General features: G+C 41.0%; 1 protein-coding gene across 1 annotated transcript in view; it reads right to left on the reverse strand.

Annotated features, from left to right (window-relative positions):
* SORCS3 (sortilin related VPS10 domain containing receptor 3) overlaps positions 1-21,149 on the reverse strand; it is a 263,700-nt gene that overhangs the window by 91,711 nt on the left and 150,840 nt on the right. The window contains exon 5 of the mRNA XM_062496294.1: positions 3,635-3,708. Within this exon, the coding sequence (XP_062352278.1) occupies positions 3,635-3,708 (74 nt within the window). The remainder of the gene's footprint in view (positions 1-3,634; positions 3,709-21,149) is intronic.

Consider the following 21,149-nt stretch of genomic DNA (forward strand, 5'->3'; position numbering starts at 1 on the left):
AAATCTGGATGCCTGTACACACATCAAGTAACACATTCTGTTCAAGCTCTGCCACTGCCATCAGTGGGTGTAGTTAACAAATGAATCACTACTACCAAAGTAGAAAACTCAAATCCTAGGGTTTTTTATAACTATGAGTGGCCTGGGGTGAATCTCAGCTCATGCACAAACTTTGAGTGGGCTCAGGAACTGATGAGAGATGTCCCATGAACAGTTGGACATGTGACATCCATATGGAATGAGAACACAAAACTACAAACCAGTGAGTAGCACCAACATCTATGACTAAGGAAAGAAGCTGAAAGCAGGAGCCAGGATACAATGCCACAAAATAGGACTGGAGTTTAGGACTTTGTTTTGTTTTTTTTTTTTGACCAGAGGAGAGCCATCACAGACACTGCCTGCTAGAACTACACCAATTCAAATCCCAGTCCCACAAGCTCTGAAGCAACCCTGATTCTCTCCTGGCCTTAAGGTCTCTATGTGTGAGGTCTCTCAGGGAAGGTGTAATTATTCAGAAAGGTCTCAGAGAGAAAAAAACATCTCCTTGTCAGGTTGACTGATCACACCAACCGGGTGAAGATTATAGTCTTCACAAGCCCATTCAAAGCAGACTGAGAGATAAAAGTCATGTTTTGAAGGCAAACACATTCAGCCAAGCCTGCCCCAGATAAAACCAGCTGCATTCCAATCAGATGGAGACCATCCCTTTCACGAAGGATGCTTACCTGAGCCTCTGCTAATGAACGATGCAGAGCAGCACAAAAAAGCATCTCACCTTATTGTGGCATCTCCCTATCATTATTATTTCAACTTTGATGGAAGTTTTAATTCAGAGGTTCAGTAACATAGTATTTGATAGACTGATGACATGGACAGTGACAGGCTGGTGACATGGAAAGGCAAGCTTGCCACAGGCAAGCTGAGAGCTGCAGTTGACATACCTTGAGGGAAGGGATGGCATCCAGAGAGAGACTGAGACTTGAGAGCTGGGCATGTATGAACCTCACAGCTCCAGGAGAACTTACAGCACCTTTCAGTAGCTAAAGAGAGGGACTTTTCACAAGAACATGTAATAATAGGGCAAGAGTGCTGGCTTTCAATTTAAAGATGATAGGTTTAGAATGCTAATGGGAAGAAGTTCTTTATTGTGAGGCTGATAAGACAATTGAACAGGTTGCCCAGAGAAGCTGCAGATGTCCCATTCCTGGAAGTGCTCAAGGCCAGGCTGGATGGAGCTTTGAACAACCTGGTCTAATGGAAGGTGCCCTTGGCCCTGGCAGGGAAGTTAGAATTAGATGACCTTCAGGCTCCTTTCCAACCTGTATTATTCTATGATTCTATAAGCTTCAGAGTAGTGGCTTACATCCTTCTGAAACTTACAGCTTTAGCTTACACCTATAACTTGTAACTTCAGCTTTAACTTACAACTACACCCACTTTTCTCTCTTTTGTAGTGCAATAAAAAGAAATCAACAAATTTCTAAGGCTAAAATGTTTTTTGCATTTTTTCTGTACAGATCTTACAAGCCAGAGCTTGCAAGCCATCACAGTTTGCAGCTTTAAAATGAAAGAAAAGGAAAAGGGAAATAAATCACCTAAGGGGAGTTATTATATTCCACAATTTCAGTACCTCTGGACCCTGCACTATGGATTGTTTCAAATCCCTTGCAGTCTGGGAAAAACCAGATTGACTCTCTTGGGAAGCTTATTGTCCATGTGACTCTGCTGTTTCCAAGTGGAATAAAGATTTCTAAGTCTATGTCTTATGAGTTTTAAGTATAGAAGACTTGTACATTTTCTAAGAGAAAAAGGCACCTGAAACAGAGATGTTATGTAATGTACTGCTAAAAATCAGTATTCAAACCGTGCAGCCAAAAAACAATGAAAATGAGGTATGCTGAGGAAAAAAATACACATGTGGGTGTCAAATGGACAACCAGGCAATTTCCATTAACCATTATTATATGAAAGCTGAAAATAAGGCACAACATCACAACCTGTCCTTTGAAAAGAGGTTCTGCTTTGTCCCCAGGTCAGCTTAGCCCTTGCACTTTATCCTCCAAAAAAGTCTCTCTCCCCTAAGCTCACTTGTGTTATTTGAAGGATAGGGTGAAATTATTCCACGGACTAGATATGCTGCTCTGCATAAGGATACACCTGGAGAGAATCTACACTCACCTTTGTCATGTGCACTAGGCATGAAAAGTGAGATCAAAGGATTTTTGACAACTAGGTCAATCATCCATCCACCAGAACCAGGAAAAAAAATCCACTTCTTTTCCTACATTATGGAATGGTGGAACAGGAAAGGTTCTAGACCTTTGATATTTTTTGTAGGTCTGTGTGACCTAGGAGCCTTACAACTTCCTTTCCTCAGTGTTCAAAACATTCTCACACTGTCCAAATTCCTCAGGCAAACTAAGGGAAATCTCCAGACCTGGTGCCAAAAGGCCATTTTTTAAATATTGCAGTCTAAAGATGTTGAGAGAGATTTGCAGAAGGATGCAGATAATTTTAAATGAGGAGTTCTACCTCCACTGCAAGGTGTGGAAATACTGAAAATACAATCTATAGACATTTTGTGCCTGTATTCCAGAGGCTTTCAATGAGGTGCAAAAATCTCTTTGAGAATTTGACTCTAAGATATGTACATATAGATACATATCATGCTTTGTAACTGGGACTCAGTTTTTAAGTTTTCCAGTCCTTTTTATTTTTAACCATCCAAAATGTGACCTTCCAGTTCCTTAATATTACAATCTTTTTTGGACTTAAGGACCAGTCACTTCTTTTAGCTATGCACAGGTTCTGTAAATCAGCACTTCTGCACACACACACACACACCCCATCATCTGCCATATAGTAAGTACAGCATTAAGAATCTGATTCAAACCCCAAATCCTAAATTCAACTAGAGAAGAATTACACTTTTTCTCTGTAAAAGCCAATTCTTGAGCCTTCACATGGTGCAGGGAAGTTTGGAAAAGAGGCATCTGAGATGGCTGAGCCTGGAGATAGGAACTAAATTTGTTCCATCATCTGATTTTAAGACACTCTTCCAATCTGAGAGGCTGAAACTTGGGAAATGAGAAGGAACTGAGTCACAAAGCAGATTTTTAGCAAACTGCAGATCTTGGGCTTTCACTAGTCACTGTAATGAAACTGGCTCCTGGGAGAGTGATTTAAAGCAGAGTGAATCATCCCTTCTCACCAAGATTGCATAAGAAGATTGGTCAGAGTGGCTGGCTCTGCACAAAGACTGTGTTCTAAGCTAAAGTAACTCTCTGAAGGGCTGAAAAACAGCAAGTCTAATGGTCACGGGCTTGTCACTGAAGCACTGGGCAGCTCCTCTGTGTTACTCTAAGCAGGTGTATTACAGAAGCAGGAGTTCCGCAGTTACCAAAAGACTTATACTCTGTAAAAGACACCACATTTTATAAGACAAGAGGTACAAACACAGAGACTATTGCATCACACGATATGTGCTACAGATTGAATTTATAGCACTGATGATGAACAAAACCAAGGGTGTACCTCATGTTCAGGTAAAGTAAACAATCCCTTCAAGTCAGATGCCCTCCTCCCCTCCATGACCCACCCAAAGCAAGCCAAGCCAGTGGCCCCAGCTCACCAGTAAAACCTGTTTGGAGTGACCCGCTCATGCATGAGCTGCCATTTTCTTCCAAAGTCCATGGAGCTGTACAGCTGGAAGACAGAGAGAGAAACAACGTATAAACTCTAAGGAAAAATAAGAAAGTATAAACTTGGAGGAAAAATAAAAAAGCCTATTGCTACATAAAGTATTAAAATCAGCTCAGATTAAAGAACATGAATGGATCATTCACAATAATTATATACAATTATCAATCACCCTCACTGCCAGGGGAGGCTAACAAGGCAGTCTTCCCTTTACTATTAAAACAGACTGGGTTCCTGAGAATCAAAAGCAGGTTGTCTCTTTGCAAACCTTGTCAAACAACTTGGCGCTTCTGAATTTCAGCTGTCAACACATTCTCTTTGACTGCCATATAACAAAGCTGGCCGCTCCCCTGGCATTTTTTGCTTAATAGGAAGCAGGTGACAAGTGAGTTCTTAGTACCAAATAGAATGAGACACAAATCAGATCAGTCAACACAACTCTGGTGCAGTAGCGACTCTATACTCAAGGTCATGCCATGATCTGATTTCATGGAGTGAATCACATCTCTTCTGTATTGACCTAATCTCTATTTTCCAATATTCAGAACGAGGTCTAAAATTTTAAGCAAGTTAGAAATCAACCTGCTTATTAGTTAAACCCCAAAGATAATGACATGACTCTTCTTGGAAGCCAAATTTTCAGTATAACGATCTTTTTGAGTCTTTCTGGTTGAGAAATGGCACAGCTGTAATATAACCAAATTTCCATGCAATGCCACATTGAGTTTCAGACATATGTTTGCTTCACATATACTCTGCTTAATACTACAAACACCATTCTCCATGTAATTATTTTCTTCCCCACAATGCAGCCTCTCACAATCAAAACATATGAAAGCTCCTTTTCTCCAACTGTGAGCAAATTTGGTCCTTCAGAGAAAAAAACATGCTTTGAGAAATAACTACTATGCTTTACCACTAGATCACAGAAAACTAAATACCAGACAGCATTTTGATCAGGATTTCAAATAGATTTCATCTGATATAAATTCTGGCTTAACAAAACAAGGATTGATTGACAGCTAAGGAGGTAGATAACAGAACTGAAAAACTTAAATGTTCATAACAGCCAAACTTAAGACCCTAATGGGAAAACAATATCATTTGAGCACACGAGATTCTGCATTGCATTTGATTTGAGTAACTGGATTTGCCAATTCGAGGCAGGTCCGTGTACAGATTGGAAGGGTTCACAACCTAGTGATGTGTCGTGTGGCACCGCTGTGACGGATGGCTAAGTGTGACTGGGAAGATAAACCACACGTGCTCACACTGAATATTAACAGCTCTTGAATGGGCAGTATGTTTGACCACAGAGATGCAGCAGCCACATCAGAGCTGGACTATAGATGAATTTAGAAAGATGATTGGAAAGGGCTGTTTGAGCAGTGTTCAAAGCCTGAGGCAGTTAATTAATTCTTGCCATCTTTGTACTCAGCTACACAACCAAACCACTGTATAGCCAGCAAAAGAAAGTCAGAAAACTGAAATTCAGACTCCATAAAGTATCTAATGCAACTGATATATGTAAAGACAAAAGAATCAGGCCTTTATGGGATTTATGTCAACAGGAATGCCAGTTTGGCCAGGAACAGCTCAAGCTGCCAGTAAAACACATACAGAGGAAGGATACGGAAGCAGGCATCCTTCGATCTTCATGTCAAAAAGGTCTCCAATTATGTAAACTTCAGCCAACATCACTGAGCTTGTTGTAAGAAATATTAGGAAAGATTTTCTGTCCCACGTTCTTCAGGAGATCAGATATTATCTGAATATTCTAATTTGGCTATATTTCTTTAGCACTGTCTCTAGATAGGGTAACATACTTCACTAAAAGTCCTCAATAGCCAGACTTCCTCTGCTTTTCAGGTTATTGTATAAAAAAAATATGACAGAATTTTCTGCCCCAAAATGAATTCTGTGTAGATACAAAATAAAGCAATAAAGCATCGCTTGTCTTTTTTAAAGAAAGGATCCAGGAAAAGAAAATTTGTTGTCCAAATTCAAGATTATGCTCATGAACTCAGCATCAGTATTAAGATAACTAATTCTCAAAACATACAGGTTTTTAGAAACAATAACTGGTAATCCACACTCCAAAACTCTACAGTGCTACAACTCTGCCCTGACTTTAGCAAGGTTCCTGCCAGGAATGTTCCTTGAGTCACTGGACTTGGTTTGCACATACAAGGACCTCAGCACAGACCAAGCTGCATCAGTTGCATCAAAAACTTGGTTATCCTTTGCATGTCCTGTCTACAGGTGCAAGTTAGCCAGGCTTCAGGCAACTTAGTCCCAATTAAGTCATGCTCACAAGCAAGTCCAAATGGGCCTAGCATCCTGATTGTATTCTGCAATGGATTAACCAGTCTCACCATCAGAGGAAAGGATTAGCAACATACAGCCATTTTTTTCAATTCTCTTTTATCTTTTGCCCCTGGCATTTCTTTTTCTTCTCCAGCAGCATAACAGCAGTAACTACAGAAAGCTCAGTGACATGAAGCACAATCTCTCAACCACTCATGTCTCCCAGTGTCTCTTTCAGAGAGCATCCTGCTCTGTATCAAGTTAAAAACCAGAGACCAGCTATTGGTCTGGGTTTTTCTCCTCTCTTTTCTCTATTAAAACTCAGACTGACTGATGTCAGAAGGATTAAACTGAACTTGCAGCCTTTATGTGATTTCAGATAAAGAGATAAAGAGGATATTACTCATTTCAGTATTTTTTATTTATTATTCACCTTCTTATTCCGGGCATCCACTTCAAATTTTAACCAGATGACTGAGTCTTAAAGCTGTTTGACTGAACAAATCCCTAAAAGGCCTCTCTAGTCCAGTTCAGCTTTATAGTACTATTTACATATGCAAATGCAAAGGTTAGTGTTGAATAAATAAATAAAACAGTGAAATGATTTCTAGTATGCATTAAAATTGAATATATACATATACTTTTTGTTTATCTCCCTTTACAGAAGAAGACAAGTTTTAGAAACACACCACAAATTTAGTGGCAAGTACAGCAGATTTCAATAGAAAATCATTTGTCCTAAGGCTGAATACTAAGAAAAGGAGAAAAATTATGAAGATATGGTGCCAAGATTTTCCCCTTTTTAAAGCTCTGCTCTGACTCTTTCGTGACAAGTAATCTCTGGTATTTCCACCTCCCAGAGCACTCCAACACATTGATTCAAGAGGGGTGGACTCCAGTGTACCATGGGGGTGGTATTGTGAGGGTATGGCCCTTCTGCAACCTCCTGCTATTTGACTTACTCTGATGACTGAAAAATCAAGACCATTATAGGTCTTTATGTTTGTTTGGGCTGGTCTTGTCTCTTGATGCAGCTAAAAAGCACCATGCAGCAGATCTGAGCCTGCCTCTCCTCAGGAGCCTGGTCAGAGCTATCACTTAAACAGGAAAGGCTGTACCATCAGAAAGGTAAATGGCAAATATTTATCCAAAGAGCATGACAATACTCCCCACTCAAGCACTGTAGCATCAAACATATCACACCCACCAACACAGCCCTCCAGCTCACCAAGAACACAACCTCTGCCAGGAAAGACCTTGGTAGCCCCAGTGATGCACAACTTTGTTTCACTACAGGCCAGACCTTAACTCCTGCTTGTTTTGCTCAGCATAGATCTGAATAATAAGGATTTTACTTATCACGGGCAGAATGCTTCATCTTCAAACTCTAAGAACAGTGGCAACATTTGATTTCACACCAGCAAATTGTTCCCAAGCGAATTGATAAGCCCCTTAAAGAAGGAGGTTTATCCCTGGTGTCAGATTCTGTGCCACAAACAACAAGCAGTGCCAGAAACACATTCAGAACTACAGAACTGTGAAGAAAGGAGCTATACATACATGCATGCACAGTGTTGCATATGAAAAATGCTGTTGCAACTCTCCAGTACGAACTCTTGGGGTGACACATCATGTTGGCTGGCTTGGAAGACCTTGTTCAGGGTTGTGGGTAATTTGGTTTGGGTGTTTTGTTTATTTTACCAATGAGATCTAGCAAAAAAATATTTTCCTGGAGAAGTAAAGCTTCTGAGAACTGGAATAGCAAGAGCAATTGGTCTGCTTCAATTCCACTTATGGAGAGAGGGGAGAAGAATGAGCAATGAAGGAAACACAGGAAGCTACTCAATATCCTGATGTTAGTGATCCATGTCCAAGCTAGCCACCAAGGCTCATTTTAGACATGCAAGACACTTCTAAAACTGCTCATTTTCCAAGCCTTAGAATCTTCCACCTCTCCTGACAGATACTAAGAAAGCTCACAGTGACTAATGCAGAAGGAGATGACCCCAACATGATCTGGTTGAGATGGATTTCATGATCTGTTCCCTGTTCCCAGGCTGACCTGCTTGGTCTTCATGGGGGAAGCGCACAGAAGAATAAAGATTGAAGGCAAGCCCAAGAAAGACCAAGCATACAATAGCCTAGGTACACTCCATCACTGCAAGAAGCATATATAGGTGTCATTTACAGACTGAAAAGCAATAGAAGGCAGACTAAAGAAATTCAGAGCTTTGACATTTATAGACTTTCATGTATACACACATAGGAAGAAGGGAACCCAGAACACATATAAAAGCCTATAAGCAAATAAAAACAAATACTATTTGTTGATATGTAATCAGGTCTATTGGCATGAGAAAACACCTGGTGAGACTCTCCAGCTTCCAGCCTGCCAGCCTTCCAAGATTTAGTGAGGAAGATGAGCTGAACTACATGTATTTAGAGGAACAATTCATTTATTACACAAAAAATTATACTTCCTCCAGATAATACAAACTGCTGCTGATGGAAAAATGTATTCACAATAAATGCATCAGGGTGGGAGCTAGTCTAGTGGTAATAACTTGGCAGCAGCTGATACATTAAGAGGAGGGTCAGATTAGCCTAGCCTGCTTGGCCTCTGAAGAGCACGATCCCAAGCAGTAGCTCAGACTGCTTACATGAAAAGATGGCTCTGATCCCAGAAAAGCACAAAGCAAACTAACAGCTTCTAAGCCAGAGCTGGTAGGAAAAATCTACAAGATGTGTGGATGGTTCCTGCCAAAAACTCAAACCAGGGCAGAAGAAAAATATAATTAGGTCAACATTTCTGTAGGAAATTGGACTGCATGCAAAGGAAAAGAAAGTCTGTTGCAGGGTCTTAAATTTTCTCTACAGAAGGAAAAAACCATTAGCACTAGAATAAAGTTAAAGGTTCAGAAAAAGTTGCAAATTCTCAGAAAATTCCATGGCGTATCTTTTCTCACTTTTGTGTTACAGATGAAATTGCAAAAGAAGAATGGTGTCATTATTAATATTTCAGAAAGGTCATTCCTAGAAGGAAAACAAACTGGAAGAAAAAAATCACCAAACTTTTCAGTCTCTAGGGTACAGAACAGATAAGCCATGTCTGACAATGGCCAGCTGAACAAGAGATGGATTTTGTGCAGCCATGAAGACAGCTACTGATCCCCAGAAACACACCCTATTTCTTTACCACCGCTTCCACCCCTTCTTTATTAAGGGCAGATGGATGCCTTGCCCTGTCACAGCGTCAGTGTAATGTTTGAACTGCAGGATCTATGGAAACCCCTTTCTCAGGTTCTCCTGGGAGGCAGGACATGTTACTTGCAGCACTGGAGGTACAGGACTCAGGTCTAAAATACTTCAGTTGTATGGCTGAAAACAGGTCAGGAGCAACCCTTGCCATGGAAGGAGCTTCATTACCCACAGCAGAAAGGCAGCATTCAAAGAAAGATTCAGGGTGTTCCTCTCTTCCTCCTATTCCACTATTCCCCTCAGTCTGGGCCTTAGTGAAACACCTCTGGAGTGTCAAGAGCTACCATTAGGGACACAAAGGCTAATGTCACTTCCAAGTTGATAAGCAGCTCCAGAACTATCTGTGCTTGTTCTTTCCCACTCCTCCAAGGGAAACACCTATCCTTGCCACCTTGCAAGGTAGGGCTCCAGTGGTTCTGAGATCTGAAACTTGGAAGTGCTTCTGGACCCTGAAATAATGGAAAAAAAAAAAGAGCTTATCCTTTTTTTCTCTTGTCACAAGCTGCCTGGAAACTACAATTCAGGTAAGGCACCCTCGACAGCTCCACACTAAAGAAGCTAAAAATAAATCCTACTTCTCAAGCCAGAAGATTTGTACAACAGCTGGTGGGGCTGAACTTCGTAGAAATAAGTCTACCAGCACCAAATTTATGGTCTTGGTTTACATGGAGTAGTAAAAACTAGCAATTGTAATGAAAACAAATGGATCTGTTTATCTCTCTACTTTGATTTCCCTTCCAGGTGATGAAAAGCTGCATCAAGACACCTCTCTGCAGCCCAAGGTTCTTCTCTAGCACTGTACAGACAGATTGTCTTAGGCATGGAAAGAGAATATGCCCAGACTGATGCATGTCTGAGACTCACCAGAGCTGCTCAGCTCACTATAGATGTTGTATAATAGATGAGACACTAGAAACAGGCTATGTTGACAACTTGTCAAGACAGAAATTAAATACTAAACACATTTCCGTCATCTGTCCCATACAGAGAGGAAAAAAAGAAAAAAGTAAAGTTTTCAGAAGCTGGGAAGTTTGGGACTTTGTTTGGCATTTAAAAAAAAAAAAAAGTATTTCACAGGCTTGTCAGTAAAATTAGGTCCTCAGGCAAAAGAAACTCAGTCTCCATCCCACCAGAGTAAGACACTGGTCAGGGATCTTCTGCACAAAAACCAAATGTTTGGGAAATGTCTGACTTCAGGACGTAATTGTATAGCCCAACTCCAACCTGATTTCTTATGAAGCCAGACAGGTTAAGACAATGCACTGATGTCAGATTTCATGGTTTCATAGTCGAAAAAATGCTTTCACTCAATGGGTCCACTTGAAACCTGATGCTGAAAGCAAGACTTGGCTCTCTGTGCTGCCACTACACCTCCAAGAAAAAAAAAAAAAAAAAAAAGGCGATTAAACTGGTGAAAAAAAGTCCATTTAAAAACCTTCACAATTCAATTTTTCTTAAGCCTTATTGGCACCAAGCACACTCAGCCAAAAATTTGGTATTTCTGCTAAGAGCAGAGCATCTTCTGCTTTTCTACTCCATGACTGGCTTCTAGTGGAACAAGAAGTCCAAATATAGCTGCAAAGGGAGCAACGTCACAAACGAGTATCACAAAGAGCCTAAGGTTACAGCCCTGGGTGAAAAACAGGCTCTCTCTTTTTTTTTTTTTTTTTTTTTTGTGCTTTTCCCCCACCTCCAGAAATGCTAAAGTGGTGCAGAACCAAGATGAAAAATATTACTTCCAATTCTTTTTTTTTTTTCTTAAACTGAAAATCTGGAGGAAAAAATATGTTCAATTTGGTCAATCAAAACACATTTCAATCATTTCTAAAGAATTTAGCTTTAGCAACTCGCAAAAGGTACTATAAATAGAAATGCCATTTTGAGGCAAGGATTGCTTGTTTATTCCTTTCTCCATGATATTTTAACCATTTCAAAATCAGCTATAGAGTCTGAGGGAAGACTAAAGTAGGGAACAGGAACAAGGGAACAATACCGGGACCATGAAGAGATCAGAATGGGATGGAGATGGCAGAGCTGCCTTCTGCTACCAGAGGCTACATGGTGCACCAGGAGTGACTTTTACCAGCATTTCTTCCACTGGCATCCAATAGCCCAGAGGCGGAGGAAGGTTTCTGATTGCTCCTGTTGTCCACAGAGGCTGCTTCACTCCTTTTTCCTTCAGATCAGCTCTTTAACATTCACAAAAGACTGAATCACCTCTAATGGCTGCTGATTTTTTGTCTCAAAGCCAGGCTGATCCCTTAGTCCAGTTTCTTCATTAGGCAGTGCTGGATCTGAGGTCTGTGCTAATTGGATCCACCAACCACGTGGATGAAGCCAATGCTGCTGTGCAGGTCAGCCTGCACTGAAGAGCTCTGTGCCCTCCCAGCCCAACAGGAAAATTTTCTTTTCTCCTGGGGGCTTCACATTGCAGCCCTTTAGAAGGCCCTCCTTACACTCCATCAATGGTTATACTCCAGAAGTTTAACAATAAGGGGAAATAAATGTGAACCACATGTCTAATGGGAAGATTTTTCATTCAAATGTGCTTTATTGTGTGATATATGCCTTTAATTACAGTGGAAGCATCTGGTTACATTCGTTGCTATTACAGACCAATCTTTCATGTTTATTGAGCATAAGACTACAAGGGACAAAGCAGGAGAGGCTGAGGCATTAGCCAAAGTGGGACATAAAGCTACAATCACATGCTTGGCTGCTCCTCTCCTCCTTCCTCTACAAACCCTGGGGCGCTATCTCTAGGTTAACCTCTATATTATACAGACCAAGATTTAATAGCAGATTAGTGGAAGAAATAGATTTCACACCACCAAACTATCTTCTAAATTATTATAAGATCTTTCTGATTTATTTATTTCTTTATGTGGAAACAACATTTCTGAAAGTGTGTACATGTGCATTAATGAATAGGTTTTCAAGCAGGATTTTTTTCTGAGATATAGTCATTGTTCATGTAAAATACTTCACATAGCTTGAAAGAAATATTAGCCTGGTCTCAAACAGTATGTGCCATTTAGGTAAAATTAAAGCAATGTATTCTGCCCCATTTTAACTTGTATGTTATTTAACCACACACTTGCCCCCCAATGCAGTTTGCCATTCATCAGCATTTTCACAAACAAGGGTGGATACTCTAAACAGTTCCCCAGTTTTTGTGACCCACCCCCACTCCTCCCCCCCAAGACACTGAGCAGACACACCTGAACTCTTCTCACACAGGTGAAAATGCTGTTCTCACTTGGGATCAGCCCTGACAGAGTACAGTTGCCCATTCCATTCAGTTCTCATCTCACCAGCTGAAGAGCAGCAAACCTCACACTTCCTTAGGAGCTGTACCCCCCTTCTCAGAGTGTTGTATTTCTTCACAAAGTCAGAGCTGTCTCACAAACTGTCCATACTCTTCTACTCCATCCCCCCACAAGGACACTGTGCTCCCTCAGCCCGAGGCCATGGGTTCTGCCAGGGATTTATGGTGCAGTGCAGACATCTATAGGCTGCCACCACACACGTCCTACTTCCATCTCTTTTGGTCGTGGATATGCCCCCAGTGCCATCCTGAAAGCCTTCTGGGAAACTACAGTAGATGAACAGATACTGCTTAGAACACATACACATTCTGCACTGGGAGAAATCCCTCTCTGGACAGCTCTGGTCCACACACACACAGTCTATGTTCTATGCTGCCTGGGACAAAGGGCAAATACTGGACCAAACCAGCCCAGAGAAGAGCCCACCTTAGCTCATGGGAGTCTTATGTCCCCCAAAAGAGAACACAGAAGCTGGTCATAGGACAACTCTTACTGTGAAACAGATTCTATGAGCAAAAAGATTATAAAAATAAGGCAGAAAACTTAAATTTCTGATAGCATTGAAGATGCAGCTTCAGAAAATATTATCTCCTGCCCAAACACCCCAGCTCTTGTAAAATTCATTCTTATAGGCCATCTCCATTACCACATACTTTTCACATCCTGTCCTATAATAAATCGAGAGGCTTGTGCAAGTTTGAACATATAATATAATAAAGAAAGGTAAATTCCCTTCAGCCTCACTCTCCTACTCAACAGCCAACTCTGGTCTCCATGAGGGGCTCTGCTATCTTGAAAATATTCTCCAGTACTGTTCTTACTATAACACCTAAAATCCAGTGGAGTAATTCAGTTCACCCTAGTTTAGCCCAATTTCTTTTTTACCAGATTCCCTGGCAATGCATTCATTGGCAATAGGCCACAACTGAAGGGAAAAGCAGAGCCTGATTATATAGGCATCCATCTCCACACATACACAGCCAAGCCAGAGATCACATGCAGGAAGGGAAGAGTGAGAGGTCTCCTGGAAAATGAGAGATTCCTCCCTGTGCCTCACAGAGATTCAGTTCATCCCAACCCAAATGAGCACAGGAGACTGTTTTACTGGAGGAACCAAATGAACAGCATCATTGTAAATACCAGCCACCATCAGGAACAATTTAGCTTGACAGCTGGAGCAGAAACTGTCACTGCACTGAGGCATCACTGCCAGAAAAATCACCAAATGAGAAACTCACATGTTCCAGGGATCCCTCTGGGCTGCTGGGCAGACACCATTTACACTGTCATCTTTGATTCATCCATCACCCAGTTCCTGCAATAAAACTGTGTACCTTTGGAATAAATGAATCTGCAATTGCAGATCATGCAAGAAAAAGGAAGCTCTTATTTAACCTCTCTCAGGAGCTCTCTAGGTTTGTAAATATTCTATGGCGTCTATATTTAAGTTATTTATCCCATTTAATTGAAACTCTAGGTGCCTTCAACACACCTTATGAAGCAGAGTGAAGAAGAAAGCCTCTACAAAGCCCCAGAACTACACAAAACTCAATTCAAGGCAACAACTATAGTCAACAACAACTCACCTAACTTTGATTTAATGTAACTTTAATTTCTGATATTAGCCTAGGTTCACAGTGATGGTACAGCATAACTCATAGTGGAAGGCTGCAAAGGAAAAATAAAACAGCTTTTTCCATGCTGTCACTAGAGAAAAAGTACAACTCATCTAGCTAGGGAATATCAGACTCAATTTTGCAGCAGAACTTCCAGACTTGTGACATTTTTGCCGCTGGGTATGTGTGCATAACTCTTGTGGACTTGCACGAGATCTGAGAAAATCAGCTGGCCTGAAGCAAGTGCTAAGTTAGAGGACAAAACCAGAGTCCTATTTTGGCAGCAAAACTTTTGATGGCGTTATTGTTCTCTACTATATGGCAGGAAAGTCCCCTTGGGTCCAGTCTATTCTGCTAACATGTTATTTGTACGTGCTGTTATCTCTTGAACACTGCAAGTATAAAATGCTACAAAATCTATATTCAGACAGTTTATGATCACTAAACCTCTGGTAAAAATGAGTTGCCCAAGGTAGGAGGCTGTGGGAAGGATCCCATTTTCATCCTTTTGCACTTCAGAATCACAAGGATTTTCTATAAAGCTTTAAGCATTGTTGTTTCTTTGATCAATTGTCCTCCTCTCAAAAATATCACCCTTCATTTTGGTGCCTCAGCTCCTCCTTTTATCATAACCACAATACTTCCAATGAACCAAAATTTTACTGCATCATGCCCTTTCATTTTACAGCCACCATAGTCCTATAAAAATCAACTGAACACAAAATTAAAGATTTTATTACTCTGGAAGAACTTCTCATAACTGTCATGAAACTGCTGCGTGGTTTCTACTGCAAAAAATTCAAACCTGCACACAGGTGTGTGCACATCCTACACACAGGTCACCATTCTTCCCCCAGACAACCAGTATGGACACCCAGCTGAAATATGCACCAAAACACAGCTGAAGATGTGCAGCATTTGCAACCATGAATAAAGATACATGTCTTAGAAGCACAAATGCCCTGCAGAAGAACAGTGTTGGAATCAGGACATTTGTTAAAATCTTGGGGGTTTTGCTCCTTTTTTTATTTTTTTTTAATGGTAACATTTCTAATTCTACTAACTGTGAGGAAGCATTCAAAAGATCAATGTTTTCAACAGTTCCTCAGTCCCAGAAGCATCATGAGACACATAAGAGAGGACAGCTGAAATTATTCAAACACCTCCCTGTTTTTTTCTCTGCCGAACTCATTACTTTTAAAGGACCAATTCATTATTTCTAAACACTTGCGAATGAAGTTCCTGAGGTGCTAGACCAAAAATAAGGAATCGGCCTCCTTTCTCATCACTGACACAATAAGCATGAAAAGCTGAAACACTCACTCATCTGTGACTGCTGAGGGGATAGAGGAGTTACAGCTGTTCTTCTGGCACCTTTATTCCCCAAGAAAAATTGATTACATGAAGTTTCAGTCAGAGGGGGGAAGAAAAGAAGGAAAAAAAAAAAAAGAGAAAATTAGAAAATTAAAAAAAAAAAAGAGATCCGTGAATTTTCACGTGTCAGGTGTCAAGGCTGAACAACAGAAATAAGTAGTTGCCTTAACAGTTGTAAGAGCTTACACATAGGCTCTCTGCCCAGGGACTTTGCATCTCTCACCAGGCAGATTTTAGGGGAGAAAAAAACCCTGTGCTCTGGGAGGCATAAACTACATCTATCTTGTTTTATGTGAGTAAAGAATACCGTACATGTTTTCAGGTCAGATCCTCCAGTGATGTCAATCAGCATTTCCCTGTTTAAAATCAATGGACTCACACTGAATATCAGCTGCTACATGTGTGACTGCACACATCTTTTGTAAAGCACTTCAGGTATGCTATCGGATCAGAACATGGTCCATTTCCCTACTGAAAACAAGCACTGGAGACAGGGATGGTTTGTTGTGACTCAAAAAGGAGAGGGAAGAGCAACAGAAAGAAGCTCGCTTGCAAAGGGCAATCCAAGAAAAAACATACAAGCTTCTAGTATTACATAAACCTGTTTCACACAATAGACACAAAGCAATTTGAAATTAAATGTCTGAGCTTTTTAATAGCCTGCTGGGCTACAACATAAAAGAAGGACCCTCTCTGCCTTGCAGCCCATTTACTACTACAGCACCTGCTGATGAGAAATTTTCACACAGGGTCCCCACCCCAACCACACTGGAAGTTCTGCCAGGAAATATCAGCTCCTGCCTGCTGCCTTCTGGACTTACTCTTCCTTTGTCTCTCAGATATGCATCTCTCAACCTTATAAGACTTTAATTTCAGGAAGCTGAAACGCCCCTGCCTTAGGGGCAGGACAGAGAGCAAGGGCCAGCCTGCTCTTTCCAGGTCTGCCATTCCCACTCCTGACTGCAAGCTGCCAGGCTGGCACACAGAAATGCACCCCTCAGGAAGCACCCTCACAGACTGCCCCTGTTCTTGGGTGCTGGTGGTGTAACAAACACACATGTGCAGGGGGGATGAGGGGCAAAGGACTGTACCTTCACCCCTCAGCATCGTCCATCCAGCTGGCTTCCTCAAGGAAAAGAAAAGCAGAAGGTTGGGAATGCCTTCTTTGCTTGCACATCATGCTTGCTCTCCTCCAGGGTGAGGGTCATTAGAATCTGTAGGCAGGATAACAGGAACCAGGAAACTTAATGCTTTTTGCTGTTTTGATCATATTGGAATGGTATCCCATGTAATCCGTTTTGCACGCATCCAAGACAGCAGGGTTGTTTTCAAGTCCCCTAATCTCAGGTAATACAGCAAATAGTTACATCTCACCAAAGGAAATTACTTCCTTGACACTCAGCGGAGGCCTCGTCAATACAAATGAGTCCAAGGTACAATTTACCTCATCCTGAAAGAGTCACCTACACTTGCTTCCAGAAATCAATCAACACCACTCAGTGGATCACCACCAACTACGATGTGAAGCCTCGACACCCAGTGCAGGCATACATTGCAACATTTCAGATCTCTACAGTCAGGCAAAATAAATCATGCCCCTGGTGTTCTTATTCTTCAGCCTTCTTCGCTCCTTCATTTTTATTCCCATCTGCTATATTTATAACCACTCTTCACCCCACTTAGGCTCCAGATAAAATCAATATACAGCCATGATTTAGCATGGCTCAGGAATAAGCCACAGGATCCTTGCTTTGTTACACAATAAACTACGTTGCTCCAGCAGAAGAGCACATTTAAGCATCAAATGTGTCTCGCTCCATTTATCTCTGTATTTCCCTTTCCAAAGTAAAACCTGCTCATGAAGTGCCTATAACATAAATAACAAGAAATAAGAAAGTCTGTTCTGGCTAAATCAAGTTTCACAAGCCGTTACTTTCTCTTTGCCACCACAAATCATCACAAGCCCAAAGTTCAGTATTTTGCCAGGACAAAATTCATTGGGCATTTCTGAAGTAGAGCCAAGGTTGCATAATTTAATTTCCCATCTCCTATTAAAACTGCCAGGCCTACCATAATCAGAATGATAAATGTAGAGTCATACATCTTCTTTCTGACAGTAATGCCTATCAATACCTCAAATGCAAACAATTGTGACATCTGACTCTGTAAAAATTACCTGGTGCACCAATACCACTTAATTAAATTTAAAACTGCTTTTGTTACATTTAATGAATGATATATTATACTGCAATGAAACATGCAGCAATACAAATACTTCACAATGCCAACAATTAAGGCTCACTTCACTTTTGGCAATTGACAACACAAGTGCTCCTCACTTCATTCAGCTTGTGCATTCCAAATGAACCGGTTAGCAAAACGGGTGCTTCTTTGCTAATGAGTTTTGTAATCAAGGCATCTATTTTAATTTCAAATTGGCTAGATTGGGGGAAATTGCTGAACTAAATGACTGGTTCTAATTAGGATTATAAAAATATTCATCATGCTGCAGAATTAGTGCAAGGCCTTGATTTACTGACATTAGCATATAGCTTTAGTTTAAGGGTGGAAAAAAACTGATAAATTGTCTTCTTTTTAATGAATTGAACAAACACTATATCTGTTTTAGTTGTCCTTTCATTTAAAGGCACTGATACATATTCATGATTTGTAAATGAAGTTAAGTGATTTCAATTCTTCAGTTCATTATCATATTGAAGAAGAGACTTCTGTAAATTGCCTTTAAATATTCCCAATCTCAAGAGTTTGCTGTGGGGTTTGGTTCTTTTTGTCTGGTTTGTGTTTTTCTAACTTTACTAACATTTCAGTTTATCTGTTTGATGGAGCCCTGCCTGCCTGGGAGAGCTGCTGGCAGGTGGCTTGTCCAGCAACACAGACACATGATATGTTTGTAGAACCTGATGTTCTCAGAAGAGTATTCAAAAGGCAAAGAGATGAAAGGCTTATTTGTGGCTAAGTCATGGGAACAGGCTTCTATCCACGTTCGGTTTCTGACTTTGTTATAGTCCTCACTGGTAGTTAGGCAGTGAAACACTTTAATGACCTGTGCCTCAACACACTACAGATACTCAGGGGTCACCACTTCGTCTGTCAGCCTTACATTTAATTGCAAGCACTCTCAGGCAGGGATTGCTTCTTAGTATGAATATGCAATACGTTCACCAGTCAGTATGGTAGAGATTTCTATGAGCATTTACTGTAACATGGGCTGTATTAAACATGAAACAGTATGTGCTCCTTTACAGGTGGGCAAATATGCTATTTCTTTCCTCAGTATGGTAGGACTAATTGTTATTATGGCAGCTTCCTCAACCTCTTTCCCTTTGGGGTGAAGAAAAGAATGCAGTAGGGTATGCCTTCAGCTTCACTCTGTGCGGTGCTCAAATGTCAAGTGACTAGTGCAAGATAAATCTGAAAGCTGAGCATTGTATCCATAGGACTGGAATCACAGTCATCGTGCTCTTCAGATATCACTGAACCACGATGAGAAACTAGCCCTGGTGTGCTCTCTCACATCATACTATGAAATGGTGATTCTACCATGACGATCCATGCAGGAGCAGAAAGGACTTATTTCCCTCATTAAAAGTAATCTTCATATCTTGCTAAGAAAAGCTGAGTTCTATCCAAGAGGTGCAGACTTGAGCTGTTGTTGATAAAAGGAATAGTTACACTTCTGACAATTTCTGACAACTACAATTACATTTAAATTCCAGGAGCTGCTGAGGAACAAGTAACAGGTCTGGGTACCTGCTGATTTATATCAAAATGAGATGTGAGGCAGACACTAAGCTGCCTCTTCTCATCAGCCCCATACTTCAGTTCCTAAGGAAAGAAAACCTACAGGCCCAGGCCAGAGTCACATCTCACTTCAGTCATGCAGCAACCCTCACTGCTTCATTTCAGCATGCCTGCAGTAGCAGCTGCTGTCCTGGAATCCCATTTCCAGCATGAGGAGCTCCAACTCAAAGTACAATAGCTTCACCCAAACACAGGTGTGCCTGAGTTTCCTTAAGGGGCACAAAAATCTGAGACCAAGGAGCGTTTACTGGAGGCGTTCAGGACAGGACTGGACCGGGTGCTTGGTAACCACATCTAGGCTCCCTTTCCCAGGAAAGGCTGATCTTTCAAGATCCTTTTCAGATTGGATGCTTCCACATGTCCGTGAAGACAGCTCATCACAAAGAATCCCAAAGATGAATGATTGCTTGGAACAAGGTGCCTATATTCCTAGAATCAACTCCCCCTGGATTTCTCTGGCAGCACCCTGCCCAACAGCACCTTGCCAAAAAAAAGTCCCAAACAAACAACCCCACCCTTAGCTGCCTTACTGACCTATCTCATACTGGAAGACTGGGTCTAAATTCCAGGGAAGCATTTTACCTGGAGTAGAGACACTGCCTTCATGGCTCTGGTTATTTGTCTAGCACATTTAAAAAAAAATAAAATAAAATAAAAAACCCCAAGCAAACTTTCCCATATAGTCCCAGTGTTATCTGTGATTTTTTTATATATATATAAATTCAGCAGTGTCTAGTCAAGATAGCCAAGGCTGTGACATGCACTGCATCCAATTTTCAGATGTTAACTTGCCACATCTCCCACACCAAAAGAATCTCCCCAGTCAGACCTGATATTGTCTGCCAGGTGCAACTTGGTGATACAGCAGAATGTTATCTTGCACCTCTAATTTATCACCTCATTCCAAGAGATAATGAGACACCCACTTTCTTTTGTTCACTTTCTGCTGAAGATTAAGCTCTACGGAGGGAGAAGCCACTGATTGCCAAACTTCCTGTTTATCCAATGTTCTCAAACTTGTAATGGTGTACCTGGGGAATTTAAATTGGTGTATTATGGAATCACTCTGTCTCTTACCTATTCCCAGCAGGTTCCGAATCACAGTTTGGTCTGTAAGGAAGAGGTGGAATTGTATCTCTTTGCACACTGGTGCTTTTTTTCTCTTAACAATGGTGACTTGCAATATTTTAAATCTCTTTTTCCCTATTCACTAATATTTTCTCTTTTAAACAAATTATCTTTTTAAAAAATATCTTTTAAACAAATATTCATGCAAGAGGGTTGCGCATGTTGCTCTGGAAGTTTTAATGCCATTCTGAGAGAAACTTCAAGGAGCTGGAAACTCTTTCCACCTCCGCACTCATCCATTCCCCACAGAGGAAGTTTTGCCTACTGAGAATTAGTTGGTTCTGTGGATAAACTAGACAAATAATCAGATACTCAACATATTAGCATCAGAAATGTATGATCAGCTCAAGATATTCCTCCCCAGTCACTGTGAATGGCAGCAATGAAATCTGTACCTTAAGCTTGTGCTGGGAGACCTTAAGCTTTCACAGCATTTCACAGAGCAACTCCCCACACTTTCCAACAGACAATATTGCACCTTTTTCATATATTCCCCTTCCCATCAGATTTTGGATGCTTAAAGGATTGCTTAAAATGGCTTCCTATGTATTTTCCGCAAATACCCACAAAAACTGGGGGCTGCAGGCCCATTTTCTCTCTGTACTGGGTGATA

The sequence above is a fragment of the Cinclus cinclus genome, chromosome 7 (assembly GCF_963662255.1).
Source record: "Cinclus cinclus chromosome 7, bCinCin1.1, whole genome shotgun sequence".
In the NCBI taxonomy this organism is placed as follows: Eukaryota; Metazoa; Chordata; class Aves; order Passeriformes; family Cinclidae; genus Cinclus; species Cinclus cinclus.